This window comes from Nyctibius grandis, chromosome 3, assembly GCF_013368605.1.
Source record: "Nyctibius grandis isolate bNycGra1 chromosome 3, bNycGra1.pri, whole genome shotgun sequence".
In the NCBI taxonomy this organism is placed as follows: Eukaryota; Metazoa; Chordata; class Aves; order Nyctibiiformes; family Nyctibiidae; genus Nyctibius; species Nyctibius grandis.
In genome coordinates, this window is record NC_090660.1 from 43,520,599 (window position 1) to 43,538,093 (window position 17,495).

General features: G+C 37.6%; 1 protein-coding gene across 2 annotated transcripts in view; it reads left to right on the top strand.

The window, feature by feature from the left end:
- Positions 1–17,495, top strand: part of ERP44 (endoplasmic reticulum protein 44) — a 55,460-nt gene that overhangs the window by 34,984 nt on the left and 2,981 nt on the right. For both annotated transcript variants that reach the window (XM_068396431.1, XM_068396432.1), the window contains exons 5-11: positions 1,975–2,159; positions 2,634–2,749; positions 7,373–7,430; positions 8,784–8,900; positions 13,219–13,330; positions 13,788–13,929; positions 17,008–17,110. In XM_068396431.1, the coding sequence (XP_068252532.1) occupies positions 1,975–2,159; positions 2,634–2,749; positions 7,373–7,430; positions 8,784–8,900; positions 13,219–13,330; positions 13,788–13,929; positions 17,008–17,110 (833 nt within the window). The remainder of the gene's footprint in view (positions 1–1,974; positions 2,160–2,633; positions 2,750–7,372; positions 7,431–8,783; positions 8,901–13,218; positions 13,331–13,787; positions 13,930–17,007; positions 17,111–17,495) is intronic.

The following is a 17,495-nucleotide window of genomic DNA, read 5'->3' on the forward strand; positions in this document are numbered from 1 at the left end:
AAAGGATTAGTTTTTACATTGTTCAGTACTGTGCCAAATACACTGATGGACTCTCATTTGATTGCCTTCCTGCTGTGGGCCAGTCCAGGTCGCTGTGGGCCAGTCCAGGTCACCTGAAGTGTACCGTTTGACTTCTAAGGAGTCAGTGAAAAGTAACAGCACACACATTCAACCCACACTTCCAATGCCTTCCTCTCTCTGTTGACTGGATGAAACTTCTCTGTCTCCAAAGGACAAATTGGTCTATTGAATTTCACCGTCTCTGTCTTTCCTTGAGAGAGAAAGGGCAAAGGGGAAGCAGGATGTGGGTATGGTTGACTGGAAAGAGTCACCTCAAAGGATTAAGCAGCTCTGGAAAGTGAGCAGATTGCTCATATTTTGGGATTTATTTAGTTGGACTTAACATGATTGAGGTTTAGGTAAACTGCATCCCACCCTGTAATAGAGGACACCCAGTTTTCACAGAGGCTGTGAGATTTTTTTGTTTCTAGGTATATTTCCCAGGGAGGAGTGAACAGAAGGGCATAACAAAGCAAAAGCAAAAGGAAAGTGCTTGTGGAAATCTACTTGGCATTGTATGCTTTGTCTCTATTTTTTGTTTTTAGCCTTGTTTTCCTAAGAATCCAAAGCGTATCTGGTTACCTTGTTTCTCCAGTCCTTCCTCATAAAAACTCCTTGAAGCTTTTTGCTGGACTTCAACTGCATCTGAAAGGAGGAAGAGCATTCAAAGCTCTTAAGTACTTACAAACTTTGATTAAAGCCATTGCTGGATATTGGAGATGCACAAACCCAATTTCTGCACTGTAGCAAAGGCTGCTGTAAAAACTCAAGGCTGGTGGATCGTGCTTAGTGTGCCATGAACCACTTGCTGGTTATGTATGTTTCCCTGTCAGTGTGTAGCTGGGAACTAGCTGCAACACCTATTACAACTTGCCGTGTCCTAGTGATTAACCAAAGTGGAAGAGGGGAAAAAGGGACACTTGAAGCACTCTGGTGGGGCGTAGTGAAGAACCGGATTATTGCCTTAGTAGCGATTGAAGATATGGGGCACAGGACGCACGTTCATGGGAAACTGGGCTTTATTGCTCCTGCTCAGCTTTCTTCTTTGCTGCTCTTCTAATTTTACTGTAAAACCTCTTTACATTTTTTTTACTCTTCTTTTACATTTGTAAGTCCCATGAATAAATAACTTCAAGTTAAATAACTGACCTGTTATATGAAGGTGAAAATAGCTAGTGCTCTTATGCTACATGAATGCAAATATGTTATTTTATTGTATGAAGCTCTGTGTGGTCCAAGTCTAGAAGAAAGCTGGGCTGCACGTATAGATGTGAATGAAGAACTGTCCTGAAGGGAATGCTGACACTGGTTGACCAGAGAGATGTTTCCCTTAATTTTGAAACCTGAAATTTTGTGCTTATTCAAAACCTGAACAGCTCAGAACTGTAACAGCAGTCTTCTGGCCTTCGTAGGTTTCACGAAATAATTTGCACAGGGTTCACGTTCTCTAAAATTTAAGACATGACAGTTATATTTCCAGCACTGTAATTGAGATAAAAATCATAGTGAGTTTAAAGAAAAATAGGGGATGATTTATTTTATTAAAATTTTCTCAAGTGGATTCATTAACTGAGATTTGGCAAGCTCTTAAGATTCTCATGCTTTTAAATGGGCTTTCCTAGTTGTTCGTAGGAAGTGTACTAAATGATCATAGCTGACCACGTCGAGCCTTTACTTACCCCAGATTTTGGTCATCATTTTTTTAATGAAGATCAGTACATGTGAGAAATACAGTAGCTGCTATCCATTCTCCCCCCATGGCAGTGTTTAGGTTTTTTTTTTTAGTTTGTTCTTGTTTAGAACTACTGGTTCAGAAATTCCACTACGTAAGCACAGGTACATGTATCAGATACCATGTTCAGTGTATTTCTGTATTTGTAGCGCTTTGGTTTTATTTTCTTAATTTCTTTTTAGCGGATATAGCTCAGAGATACAGGATAAGCAAATACCCAACTCTGAAACTCTTCCGGAATGGAATGATGATGAAGAGAGAATACAGGGGCCAGAGATCTGTGACAGCAATAGCAGATTATATCAGGCAGCAGAAGAGTGACCCTGTTCGGGAGGTCCAGGATTTGGAAGAAATTAATTCTCTTGATGTAAGTCTTTCAATTCTGTTCCTTCTAAATATATTATTATTCTTTTTTTTAATGTTGAACTGATGAAACATAATGCATTTGAAGTACATATTTACTTCTTTTTTTCTCCATTCAGAAATTTTGTGAGTGCTTTTTTTTTTTAAACTGAGTGGATTATTTCCAGTATTACAAATTATTCCCATATAATCACTTTCAACTGCAGTCATTTTGTTACAATAACTCCACTACCAAATTACTTATTTTACTTTTATTTGAAAAGAATCATATATTGTATTTGACAAGATACTTCTAACATTCCTCACTGGAAAAATATTCACAAGGATGCTTCTCAATATTGAAAAGGCAGAAAAGAAGTAACTTCTGCACAGTTATTGACTGTTGAATGAATGGCACCTCTATATTTAATATCCTTAGGGAGTAACGATAGTTTTTGATAATTTGAGGTAAGTCATAATTTAACCGTTGTTTTTATAGCGCAGCAGAAGAAATATTGTTGGATACTTTGAGCAGAAGGACTCTGACAATTACAGAACCTTTGAAAGAGTAGCGAATATTTTGCATGATGATTGTGTATTCCTGTCTGCCTTTGGGTAAGTTTTAAAATGTGTTGATTGCATGACTTCATTATTGAAATTATGTTAATGAGTTGTATGTAATTTAATGAACGGACTTCTTTAATATTTTCAGTGTGGCATAACTGAAGAGATTAGCCCTTAACAGATAAAAACACTGCAAGAAAGATAGGAGGAGGGAGGAGAGAACTCCTCCTAGTCTTATTGTTTGCTGTGAAATTCAGCTTTGATTTTTGCCTCCGTTTTCTTTTTTTCACTCCTTTTCAGTATAATTTAAACGTAATTGGGGCGGTTTTAGCGGGGGATGCTAGACCGTTGTGTCTCAAAAACCTGCTTCTTTGGAGGGAGAGGGGAACAAGTAGGAAAGAGTTTGAAAACTTTTTGGCAAAAATTTTATCAGCTTTGCAGAATGAGTAACTCTTGCAACCTCTGAAACTTTTTTTCTTTAAAATGTGATCATTTTTGTAGGTTTTTTTTTCCTTTTTGTAGGTTTTTTTTCCTTTTTGTAGGTTTTTTTTTCCTTCCTTTTTTTTTCTGTAAAGAATAATTCAGTAGTTGCTTGCTTATTTCTTAATGTCAGGGGAGACGACCTTGTTCCAAAATGCCTGATTTCTGTCCCTGGGTCTTTTTCATGCAAGTTCTGTGTCACTACACATGGTAACAGTTTAGAAAGGCAATTGCATTCATGAGCTACATAGTATGAGTCTAGAAGAACAGCCTACAGAAACTCAAATTTCTCCTTGTTATACAGATTTACAGCAATATTTTAAAATATTAAAAGATCTTCACTGGAGCAAGAAGAATAAATTGGGAGTGAGTGATTCTCTTTCTAAATAGCATAATAAAATGCAATTATTCTTTCTGCAGTGTTTGATGTGCCAGCACAAACCGATTTAAAGTGATTGGGCATTAATGTGAATGCAGTGGTTTGCAGTCTACCCACAGTTGCAAGATCAGGAATTTGCATGGGTTATACTAACTTTTATACTATATACAGTTGCCCTAAGAGTTTTTTGAATTGGATGTAGTGAAGAATAGCAGAGAAACTGAGAGGATGTATCAAGGTAGAAAATGTTTCATCTGTTTGAACAAAACTTGTCAGTCACTGATGCCTCTCCCAGTATGTTTCCAAAAAAAAAAAAGTTTGGGGGTTGGCGAGGGTATTTGTAATGTTCAGGAGTACACATGGCTTTCCTTCAGTTCCCAATTAGGTATCCTATGACTGTGTAAGTAGCCTTGGCCATGAGAGAATAATCAAATCTTGTAAATCTGTGGTCTGTAGGTCTGTTAGTCTTACCCCAAATAGCGGCCATTATCTCAGAATCACAGAATCAACTAGGCTGGAAGAGACCTCTGGGATCATTTGAGTCCAACCTTTGACCTAACACCACTGTGTCAACTAGACCATGGCACTAAGTGCCACATCCAGTCTTCTCTTAAACACCTCCAGGGATGGTGACTCCACCGCCTCCCTGGGTAGCCCATTCCAATGCCTAATAACCCTTTCTGTGATCTGAAATGTTTTCTGATGAGTGCATCCATTCTTTTTCTCAGGGCAGCCAGTCTGAGTTATTATTAGGATTTTAAATCATTTTTTGCCCCCTCATATGACTTTTAACTTTTCAGGAATGTCTTTTTAAAAATCATTAGTAAGATAACAATACTTCTACGATTCTCTCTCCTGTTGTTTGAGTCAGTCTGTCTTTGGTTTGCTATTTGTCAACTTCGTATAATGAGAAATAGTCTTCCACCACTCAGGGTTAGTATTTGGTTGTTGGATGCTGTGCTTGAAGTAGTTACTATGTTTTTTTATTTTTTCTTGTTCTTCTTTAGATATAAGCAATAAGCAAACATAACAGCACAGATCAGAGTTTGATTATTTGTAACCTGCCCATGTAACTACAGATTGCACTGCAGGCTTGTTGTTCTTCTCTTCTCCAGACTCCTTTTCCCTTTCTAGCCTGGAGCTGTTACTGTTTTAAAGTGCAGCCTTCCAGACAGCAACCTTGGAAACTAAATGTTTTCATCTCTGAGTGGCTGTGGCTCTCAAGCTTCCTAAAAAATTATATGTGAAGAGTTCCAGGGGAGATACTGGCTATATAACAATGTTTTCTATTCAGATTATGTATAGCAAAATGTTTCATGGGGAGCTGGCCCTGATCAGTGGAACTTTTCTGACTGAGCATCCTAACAGGCCCTGGGAGGGATTTTTGGGTTTGCTATGGACAGAGTTCAAAAGGTATATGGTAACATGAGCTGTCATGTTCAAACTTCTAGGAAAATAAACTCAAAACAATCAATTTGACAGGAAAGAATTAATTACTTTGCTAACATCTGTCAAGGCAGAATTGTTCCCTGCTCTGCCAAAATTATTCTGGCTTTAGGTAGTTGTATTAGCTTATTTTTAAACTATATTAATGGTACTTAGTTGCAGATCATCTTGATGCTTAAAACTATTCTTGAATTGACTGATCCTTACAGTTCTGTTAAGATCTGAAGTGACTGCAGAGCAAGATTAATGAGAGAAGGCTTGTAAGCAGAAGGAGACAGGAGGGATACTGATGAAGAGATATTAGAGGTATATACGAGAAGTAGAACTAGAGAGGGATAAATCTGAAACGTTTGTAGACATGGAAGAGAATGGTCTTGTGCCATCGAGCCATAGCATAGGAAGCCAAATGCAGAAAACCAAAACAAACAGCCAAAAAATACTTTTATCTTAAAAGGCTATGATGAACCGTAGATGATTCATGGAAGAGAGTGACGAATCTAGGAACTGTTTTAATTTTATGTTAACAAGCAAATACGGGGTGTGGGGGGGGGGTGTTGTGTGGTTCCAAGAGGTTCACCTTCTACGTTACTGCTTCAAGAAGAGACAAAATGCCAATTGAAGCGTTTCCGTTTTGGTAGTTGTTTTGAAGAGGTGTATCTTCAGGCGTTTTGGACTTTCACATCATGTCCCCACTTTGAGTTATCTGAAACAAATCAGTCACACTACAGCTACTGAAGTGGAAGAACAGAGAAGAGGACCTTTTGGGTTCCACCACAGGCTTACCCTAGAGCGTATATTTCATTATAGATTGTTATCAGCTTACCAAGCAGCGATTAGGTAGGTGGCTTCTATGTCTTCACTTTCTTCTTGTTCAGTGAAGGATTGTTTGAGATGCGAGTGGTTTACGTCACCAATGATGCTCACAAAGAAGCCTAATTTCACATTATGGGAGCAGTCATCGTGTCTGGAATACAAAAATGCATTTTAAAATACACGTCACTAAACTGGTGCAAATACTGATATATGTAACATGCTATGCAAGACATCTTTTGTACGTGATAAGAAAAGGATAACTGGATCAAATGAAATAAATAAAACGTAGGTACTTTGAGTTAAGCCCCATGATGTCTCCTTTTTTTTGCCTTGGCCCTCTAAATTGTTCAGACCTCTGGAAGATTTACCTCATCTTGCAGTGAGATAAAGTGAGGTATTTTTACTTCTCTTTTTTTTCCTCCCTCTTGCATCTCTTAATCAGTCTTCACCAATGCTTGTATTGAGTCCACAGAAGAGATACTATAATTGGAGAAGCTGGAACACTTAGCTAATGTTTCCCAGAGGCTGACATGCTTTCTTTTTAGCCTATGCTAACAGGAAAAGAAGTAGGTAGTTCACTTTACTCTTTTGTGGCATGTGCAGCCAGTCAGCTCTGTCTTGCCAGCATGACTTGCCCTGGAACAGCAAGGCATGGGAGAGAAGAGAGAAGGCCTCTTTTGATGTCTGAAGGTGGTGAAAGGGTTTATTTTTGTTGAGAGCTTTCTTCCCTTATTTTTTTCTATCTCCTATGTTGGGTGCATAGCTATCCCCATTTGTTTGAATAAGAGATAGTAATTTTGAGGGTACAAGCTAGCAGCTTCCAGAGCACTCTGTTGCAACTGGGATTAAGGAACCACAAAATATTCCAGAGGCAGGGGAGGAACTCACTAAAATGACATACTAAGCTGAATACCAAGGAGGAACTGCATGTGTTTTCCAGGTGCGCACATACTGTATCATCAGTGGTCAGAAACTGCGTGCTGTGCCTTGTGATCTATAGATCTGTTTTGATGGTAAAATGGACAGTGTGAGCTTATTTGTTATTCATTTCCTCAGTGCCTGTGCTGGTAGAACCTCTCAAAGCCTTTCTTTATCAGGGTAGATAAGATGTAAACTTCCAGTGTAAACAATGGAACAGGAAGAGTAAATGCAAACAAGAATCCACCTTTCTCTCCTTTCCTTCCTTAAGACTAGGTATTTTTTTTTAACTTACATGATTATATTAATTCATTAACACTTTTCTCTGATGGTCTCTTATCCAAAATTGTACTAGCATTCATCATGTGCACTTCAATGCCTTTAGTCCACACTTCTAATCTTAGGGATACATCTTGCTGACACTCTTAATGCCCTCTTATCTAGTCAGGCCAAGTTTCTGTGGAGTCACTTTACAGTTTACTTTAAAGATCAAGGATTTTAATTCTCAAATTTTGAAGGAAAAAAAAAACCAAAAACAAACAAGTAAAGAAAGGATAGTAAATTTAAATATGATTTTTGGTATCTCAGTTATTTTATTTGTCTGTACCAAGACATGCTTACTGGTTGGTTTGTTGTAGGGCTATTTCAAAAGCAGAGAGATTTAGCGGAGACAATATAATCTACAAGCCACCAGGGGTAAGTGTAACTATGTATTTTATTCTGCTTATTATCATTATATGTCAATATGAATTAATGGAGACTATATTCAGATCATTCAGCATGTAACTGCATCTCAAACTTTAATTTTATTTCACCACTAAATAGTGTGAGAAATAAGGTCATAGGAACTAGTGTTTCTGAGTCAGTGAAAAAGATCTGTCTTGTTTGTTGCCAATTAAGTGCACAAAACCTAAATCTGCTATATTAAGTGTCAATGTCCAGAAATGTTTGAGGTTTTTTTCTTAGTAACACAGTCGAATCATCATGTGTATAGATAACTTTGTGTTGTGTAGACGTCTTAAAAATCTATGAAGTTCAACAGCAGGAGCACTTCATGTTTTTCAAAGCAAGTGACAATTACTAAGTATTTCTCTGGCTGTCACTTGCCTGTCTTGTGGGTCTTAGCCCACAAGGGCTAAGAGCTGTTCTCTTCATTAAAAAAAAAAGGAATTAGTAAAATTAACTGTATGTTAACAAACTCTCATAAACATAGTTTTACTTGAGGAAAAATTCAGCACAGAAGAAAATCTGCAAGAATTGCTTTTTGGAAACTTAATATCTGAAAATTGGCTCCTTCTCAAATTTAATGTATGAAAAGACTTACTTACAAAAGAGAAATAAATAAAAAAAGACATAAAAGGGAAAGAGTTTCAAACCTTTTTCTGCAAAACTAGAATTTATTAGGTTACCTAATTTATATGGTGTTTCTGAAGTAAGGTGTGCTTAATCATGGCCACAGCTTGCAAAGTCATGCTTCACTTCATGTTAACCAAAATTGTAATTACATTAAAAGATGGCAGCACTGAATTCTGAGTGAAAACTAATAGCAAATAAAGGAAAACTATTTATTCATCTCTCTTTGGCAAAGCAAATGTAAAATACCAGTTTCAAGTCCTGTAGAACATTAGGAGAGCTTTTTTGGTGAGTCTTTGTAACTATCAGCATGAAGCAGCTTAATATCTGCATTTAGTTTATATGTAAATGGGTTTTTTAGGTATGGAGATACTATTTTTCAACCTAATGGAAGTCCAAATAGCCTTTATTTGAAGGATCCCTTATTTGGAACAACGTATCTTTTCAGTTCTTAAGTTGTCTTAAAAAGTGAAGTTGACTGCATAAATGATAATATGCAATATTTATTTTCCTGTTGTACTTTTGTAACATAGTTAATAGAAATGTTGCATGCACAAGAGTTGAATATTGGTGTAAGATTGGCTTTCAATATTTATATGGATGTTATTACTTTATTATATCAGGTAGGTAATCTTCTTTGTAGGTAGCAAAGTCATTTTTACTGTTTTTCAACCAGTATATTTTTCTTTTCAACAGGAAAATGCTCCAGATATGGTGTATTTAGGCTCGCTAACTAATTTTGATTTGATATATGCATGGACACAAGACAAATGCGTACCACTAGTTCGAGAAATTACGTTTGAAAATGGGGAGGTAGGAATTTTTTCTGCCATTCTCCTTTTGGGATTTCTTTCTCAAAACCAAAATGTCTCTTTGAAGGTATCTAATCCATGCCAAAGAAATTTCTGCATGCTTTGCTTTTTGCAGAAAAATAGCTGTCAGGTAATGTCTTTTCATTCATTTAGAGCTTTTTGGTTAGACTTGAAACTCAATGGAGGCAGACTTGTAGTAGTCTCGTACACTGCCAAAGTAAGAGGTTATAAGCATGCATATAGAACATGTAAGAAGTGTCTGGTGATTTGCAGTGTGGACACTGGGATGCTAAGAATGTGTGTGTGCATAAGAATGTGTGTGTCTGTAAGTATGTATGGTTGTGTAACACCTTGGGGAGGTTGTATTATTAATCTAAAGTAAGTACATGTTATTTATACAAATGTTATGACTAAATGTTGATTTAAGATCCAGACATAAATGTTATTTAAGTGCTTTTTGCATCTATTATGACCTTGAAAAAAATGCTTCTAGTCAGGGTAGAAAATATCCATGTCAGCATGTTCATGACAGTTTGAAAGAGTGAAATAGTTGTGAACTATCCTTTAGTTATAATCAGCTTTTAAAATTTAATGTTAAAGTTAGTAGTAGAAAAATGTTACTGTATTAACCACTTCCAAAGCATTATCTAATAAATAAGCACATTAAATGGTGGGTGACCATCTACAGAACTGGCAAGCTTCTGGGAATTGTAATAAAAACTGTGATATTTTTTTGTCAGTCTGTGTTTAAACACTGGTACCTTCTTAATCTTTTTAGCTTCACATGCTCTTTCCCTTGGGTTTCTTCTTTTAGCTGTAATTCGTACGATGGAATTTGGGGGTTTACTTTTAAACATCTCTTTTTCTTCTCATTATCATTATTTTCTTTCAATGCTTTTCTGTTTTCTTTTGTAACTTAGTCCTCTTTCATCTATTTCCAACTCTGTATTTTAAATAACCAACAGGGAAAAAAAAATCTTTAGAAAATTAGCAAGTTTGTAGTATCTCACGAGGAGAGTTTATACATAGCCACAGCATCTGCTAGAAACTCTGGTGAGGTTTACTGCAGTAAATTGCAGTATGTTGTCCACACTGGATTAGAAACCAAAGAAGCAGTTATATGGTTTGTTTGCAGTTTGAACACTTAATTTTTTCTATCCTGAATCTGCAGTGTACGTAATGCTGCTGTTCTGGGCATGCAGAACACGTCAGGTTACATGACAGATGGACAGATAGGGTGGAATGCACAGAGTGGTTTAAGTACAATCTTCTAGTCAACCTGCCAACTTTTATTGGAAAGTTCTGTTAGTTAAACTTCAATTCTTCATTTGCAACTCAATATGTAAAAGATGCCACATGTTTAACATGTTTAGAAGTATAGGGTAGATTTTCAGTGTACTTTTCCCATGGTAAAAGTGGATTCTGAGCCTTAGAAGCCAAGGTTCATCACTGTCAGCTTGTACCACATTGTGTTGTGGTTTTTCTGGTTGTTCTCTCAACCTTTGACTCCTGTTTACTTAAGCAGATATTTACAATTCCACTGTGACATTTTGCCTAGCAACATTTGTTTAAAAATTTCAGTGCTGCCAGTACCCAAACAAATTTAAACATGCCAAAACTGAGATTCATCTGCCTGCTGAAATTGTACAGTATTTAAATGGGCTCTTAATGCATACTGCACAATATTACAGGGTAAAAATATGAAGTGCTGTGACTGTTAAGCTGTGTTTATGGTACTAGGATATCATGGAAATAAGATAAAGACAAAAATTTCTACCATAGACTTCAAATTCAATTTTAAAATCAAAATTGGCCTCTGTAAACTGCTGGTAGGTTTTTCCCTCGTTTACTTTCTTAATATTTTCATTATCTGATAAGTGTCATGGGCAGGCTAGCCAGGAAGATGGCCAGTCTGAACAGCGTTCATCATTGTGACTTTAGACAACACATAGTAATTGAACTCTGAAGCAAGGTCTTCTGCTTGAGAAGACTGTTGGTTCGAGGGAGAGTCCCTGTACTTGACAAGAAAAGTCTGTTGGGATCAGTAGTATCATTCAGAAGAAATCACCATTTAACCTCTAATCAGTCTGTTTAGTTTTATTTTGTATGAATACAGTGAACTGTATTCATACAGTGAACAATGGTGTTGAACTGTTAATTTCTGAAAGAGTAAAAAGTTTCTCAAAGGCATAGAGAAGTCATGTGGGCAGCTCAGATCGAATGAAAAATCTTTTGGTACTGCCAGTGCCAAATGAGGCAGTAGCTTTTGAGGGACCAGTCCAAAGCAAATTAAATAGCTATTCCACTTCACAGAATCACAGAATGGTTGGGGTTGGAAGGGACCTCTGGAGATCATCTAGTCCAACCCCCTGCCAAAGCAGGTTCACTCAGAGCATGTTGAACAGGGTTGCGTCCAGGTGGGTTTTGAATATCTCCAGAGAAGGAGACTCCACAGCCTCCCTGGGCAGCCTGTTCCAGTGCTTTGTCACCCTCAAAGTAAAGAAGTTTTTCCTCATATTCAAATGGAACTTCCTATGTTTCAGTTTGTGCCCATTGCCCCTTGTCCTGTCACTGGGCACCACTGAGAAGAGTCTGGCCCCATCCTCTTGACACCTGCCCATAAGGTATTTGTAAGTATTGATAAGATCCCCCCTCAGTATTCTTTTCTCCAGGCTTGCCATGTCCTGATCAGTAAGACATGCTATGAAAGCTGGAATAGAAAAGCAAACAAAAGAAGGTACTTTACAGAAAACGGGGCCAAAATTAGCAAAGCTTTCAAGCCAGCTATCTAACAACCTTTTTGGAGATTAATTTATGTTGTGAATTTAACTTGCCACATATCTGCATAGTTAAAATGCTTTTATCAAAACCAAGGTTGTCCTTCTAGCTGTTGCAAGCAAGACTCGCAAGCTCTGTTTGGGAGTTCTCCCTTGGGAAACGTAACTGCTGAAATGAGTGAGGAAACGGAGCCACAATCATAGTGGTACGAAACAGGCTGTTTCCCATTCTCTGATGGGAGAGGAGGCCGAGACCCATGAGACCCAGCTGAAATTGTGTGTGTAAAAATGAGAAAATGTGATTAGTGGTTTGTTTAGGGATGGATTGGGAAGCTTGGGTTTCATCAAGACCACTGAAGCTATGAGGATCTTTGCCATCTGCTGTTAAAAGACCAAGCTTCAACTTACCCGACAGACTTGGTTGAAGGGAGAATGACAGCCATTTCATGTACCTTAAGTAACTGGCTGCCTACTGATATGGAAAGCATTTCTTCCAACTTACTGCAAATCAAAAATATCTGAAGAAACTATTCTATTTGGTGGCAGAATGGACGAGTGCTCTCTTTCTGAAAAAGCATAATTTTATTATGATGCAGACTAGAATCGAAGAATTAGGAGCATTTGCTTGTACACCAGTTGTGCAAATGATAGGCAAGACTGTAAGCATTTGTTAGATGATAAATGATTATTTCTTCAGTCACGCTATAGCAAGTTGAGCTGATGTTCAAAGGTGCCTAAAAATCACTTTTGAAGCAAGTAAATGCCTGTTGTTTGTGTTTTGTTTGGGTTTTGAGTAGAAGAAAAATACTGAATAAATCATTCAAGGAGTTCCTACATTTATCTGTCCCTGGACAGAGATCTTTAAAAGGAGCTCAGGCTGCAAGAACACATTTCTGTGAGGAACTAAAGCTTGCCTGTCCAACAAAGGTTTTAATTTCGTCATCAATTTTAGTAATATACTAGCCTGTGAACTTAAGAATGGTGTTATACAGATGACCAGTCAGGACAAAAGAGAAGGACTAGATCACTTCTGCTTTTTTCCTTTTTTCTTCATTGTTTGTTTTGTTTTTGTTTTTGTTTTTTTTTAGGATGGTGTTATTTAAAGATATTCATTGTGTTATGCTAAGAAAACACTAGCTTAGTACACGAACCAAGCTAGGACTGGGCCTAGAATACACCTTCAGCTTTTCATAGGATTTAATATATGCTGTTCAGGCCTTATTGTTGTTTCTATGAAGATGATTTGTTTTCTCAGAATTGGGCTATTTCTTTTGAGAAGGTATTCCAGTGCAAGTGTATCCCTTCCTGAAATGTTGAGATACCTTTATCCTTTATCTGCTGTATGTGATACAGAGGAAGGAAATATGGTTAACTGTATCACTCAGGTATCTTAGATGAAGGGTCAGCAGTTAACACCTTTATTCCTGTTCTTTCAGTTGTTTTAAAGGAGAGATCTCGTTGAATTTGAAAATTGCTGGAATCGCTTACTAAGTGCCCTTAAGAAATGGAAGAAATGAGATTTGTCCTTTGTTTTCTGTGCAGGAACTGACAGAAGAAGGCCTTCCTTTTCTCATACTTTTCCACATGAAAGATGACCTGGACAGTTTAGAGAAATTCCAACAGGAGGTTGCACGACAGTTAATAAGTGAAAAAGGTTTGTAGTAACTCCTACTACTTCTTAGTTTTACTAGTATCATTTTTTTCAGGCAAACTCAGAGTGGGAGCAAAGGCCAAACAGAATCCTAGCTTTAAAGCTCTTCAGTCGGAAGGGCTTTATGTACTTTTGACAGTGAGGAACGACTTCTCTGGAAATTATTAAAATAGATACACAATTTATTAGTAAGTAACAGTTTCAGAAATCCTCCTTGTCTAAATGACTTCATGCAGTGTGAGAGGGCATTAAACAAAACTTCAGTTTGTATTGTGGCCAAAAACACTTCAAGAACATCTGTTATTTTGGTAGTGTTAGTTATTTCAATCTATTTTCAAGTTTTGCATGTTGTGTCTATCTAATATCTCCACCTTTGTAATACTTATGAAAGTGTTTAGGGTTTCAAGATAATAATAAAAAAAAATCTTAACATGGATTTTTGTCTGCTCACAATTTTAAGGTACAATAAACTTCCTCCATGCTGACTGTGATAAATTCAGGCACCCACTCCTGCATATTCAGAAGACTCCAGCAGACTGCCCTGTTATTGCCATTGATAGCTTTAGGCACATGTATGTCTTTCCAGACTTCAGTGACTTGTCGTAAGTATTTTTCTTTGTGCATTTTGATTTGAGAAGAACAAAGGAGAAGACGTGCTCGTATTTTCATCAGTACTATGATAGGAAGATTATTAAATCTGGGATAGATAAGAGGCTGCCTATGTATGATTCAATGTCAGAGCCTTAAAGCAATATGAATTCGTGTGAAGTCATTATTTAAAGGGAGTTGCATTGCTTTATGCAAGGAGAGAATCTCACATGAAGTTTTTAGATGCTGATCTTCCTTGAATTAAAAGTTTTGCTATTATCCATAGTAGTTAGGCATTTGGAGCCTGGCTCGGTATTTTTGGTGGTGATCTAGATAGATCAATTAACTTTAAAAGGTTTAAAATACTATGTGGGATGTTTAAGTGCTGTATTATGCAAAGATTACTGTAAAATGCACCATGTAAGAATTCCCAGTCTGCTGGTTTGGTTTTTCCTGCTGTGCAATTCCAGCCTTCCTGCATTAATCTAAACCCAGAAAGCTGGCAGAGAAATCCTTGTTGCATGGGTTTCTGAAATTCTCCACATGCGACTTGGAAAATGGCTGATCGTTGCTATGTTATCTGGATAAAATAAGTGAGAGAGAAGTATCAGGGTGCTTAGGCGAAATGCGACTTTGATAATCCTCTTTACATCAGCTTATCTCTTTGTTGTACTGCCTTCAAGCAGATATTCTGTCTCCCGTGGTTCAGTTGAGGAGTGAAGATGTGTATGTGTTATCTTCAGGGCCTTTCAGCACAAGACAAGCGTTCTGTCTTTGTCTTCAAGTTGTGTGTTAAACTCCAGTTTCTGTCTCAAAAGAGGTACCTGCATATACATTGCTTGTTAAGTCCTGGTTAGATGCCTACACTTTGAGGCTTGAGTTTTTGCCCATTCAGAATTTTCGCCCGTTCATACTTTTAAAAACTCGGGGTATTTCAGTTTTGTCAAAGCCAAGGATTCAAAGCTCAGACTTAGCATGCAATGTGAACATAACCCCATGTCAAATTCTGCCATTCCAGCAGGCATTTTTCTACCTGAAATGTTGACATTTGGAAGGAGGGTTCAAACCTAGCTTCTCACCATAATTCTCCACAGGCTTATTCTTAAAATGTAGTCTCTGATGTATCTCAAATAGTGCTTTTCAAATATCTAAAGCTATGTATGTGGAAACTCTGATAGTGACTATTTTTCTCCCTGTGTTCCTGTTTCTTTGGAAGATCATCTTCATTGCACGTGCCAGTGCTTTAAAAAAAAATAGTGGGATATTTGCATTTTGAAAGCACTATTTTTATTGTCATTTTTGAAACAGGCCTAAAATAAATTACTATCTCTTATAGGGGAATAGAGATGTTTAGTTTAGACTTTCATGTTTTGTTTCTTACACGTTCTGTTTCTGTGTAACACTATCAGAATAATAAAAGCTGCTTGCTTCTTTGTATACCAGTTGTTACATACAAATGAAGATGAGAGAGAGATGTGTCAGGATTGTAGACAGTAGCTTAATGATAAATCATTATTCAACCTTACTCTAGGAGATTGAGCTGATAGTTAGAAATAACTAACAAACAGTTTGGAAACAAGGAGAGCTTGGAGCTCCTGGGGTGATATTCTTCTGTGCGCACGTGTGTGTGGTTTGGATTGTTGGTTTTGGTTTCTTTGGTTTTGTTTTTGTTTTTTTCTTTAATAACAGTGAAATCTTAATTCTGAGACTTTCATCTACCTGGAAGGATTTCTGCCACTTTAGTACATTTTCTGGACTCTCTTACAAACTGGCCCCAGACTGTCTTTTGTAATGTCAGTCCTGCCACCAACCAATAGGGTTTGGATATGGTACTTTCAGAACTGGCCCACTACAAGGTTTCCTCTCTCTTTAGGGAGTCATCTTTTTGGAGAACAGCTACTTCATAGGCAAATGAGACCACCCCTCAATATTTTGTCCCCATACTTTGGCCACCTGGCCATATTCATCCTGCTGTTCCAGGCTGGAAATCATAGCAGGGAGTGTTCAACAGATCAGTTGTAGCTTCTCCGCGAGAACTGGCTGAGCTACAAGAGGCTGTAGGCACCAAATACCTGTGCTGCATGAGGAGAGAAGAGGTTGGAGGGGAATGTCTCCAGCAGTGTGCCTGACCTAGAACAGGGCAGGAGCCCAAGGTAAAGCAAGGAGCAGTGACTCTGCTGCCCCTATAGCCGGGCTGTAATGAACCCCCTTCTCTCATCAGTACTAATTCCTGATCTTGTCTGGGAAGGGAAGAGACCGCTCGTAGTACCACTGTAATACTGATTGGTTACAGACATTGCTGTAGTGGTACCTTCTGACTATCTATGGGTAAAATGTAGTATAATAGAGTTTTCTGATGATCTGAAATACTGCTGATAGCCCGTCTGACCACATTTTGTCCCTCTTCCCTAAATGTAATAACTGGTCTGATGAAAGACTCTCTACAAAACCTGTCTCCATTCATACCTTACCTTTTGATTGCATGCATAGTGCTCATGTTATAGTTTCTCTCATCTGCAATACGTATTAGACCAATTCTTCATTTTAAGCTTTTTAGTCTGTTTGATGTTTCACAAATAAAACTGGATGCTGTAGTTTAGCACGTTTGCTGTGGGTGACAGTAGATGATCTCAGATTAGATTTACATTGATATCCTCTTAGTGCTTATCTCTAGTGTGTATGCAGTTGCTCAGGCACTAGAGAGCCTTTCAAAGATGTTTTGTCAATACTGCTACCCAACTGTCATTTGTATCTGTAAACTGTGCATTTGGAACCTGCTGTTCCCTCTTACATTACTGTTAGTGGGGAGCTGAAGTGAGTATACAATGAAGTTATCGGCTAGTACAACTCTGTGGGAGTTATTGAAAAGATGAAATACTTGCTGTGTTCTCAAGAGACAGTGGGAAGAAAAAGAAGCTGGTAGGATACCTTAACAAACCATTTGGCTTCCTGTCCTCTATTAATCACCTAAAAGCAGACATAGAGTGCCAGATAAACAGAAGTTGGCTACTCTAAACAGGGCACTTTAAATCTTCTGTGTTTGGACTTAACTTGTAATAAACATGTGGGTGTTTCTGTTGAATTTGTTCCAGAGTTCCAGGTAAACTGAAGCAATTTGTACTAGACTTGCACTCTGGAAAACTGCATAGAGAGTTTCATCATGGCCCTGATCCAACTGATGTAGCACCTGGTCAGGTAAGGTTACAACAAATACATTTAATTTGGCCATTTAATAAAGACCTTTTTTTACTCCTTGTCAGAGCTGTACTTTCTAATACGTGTGTACTTTTAACTTTAGTTTCCTGAAAGAGAAATCTGTTTACAGAAGCATAACATTGCTACTTCTGCTTGGCTCTTGCTTTAACTTCCTTTGGGTAAAGACAGGGAGAGCATTAGGGGGAACTATGGTACCTGTTTGCCTTGAATAAGGGAAGAATATAAGAATATATATTTTTCTCCACTGAAACAGAAGACCTTGGGTAGATGATGGTTCTGAGCTCATAGAGCTGCTCTTATGTTCTCATGTGATTTCAGTGCAAAAACTGATGATACATCACAGATGCATTATTCTCTAAAGGTC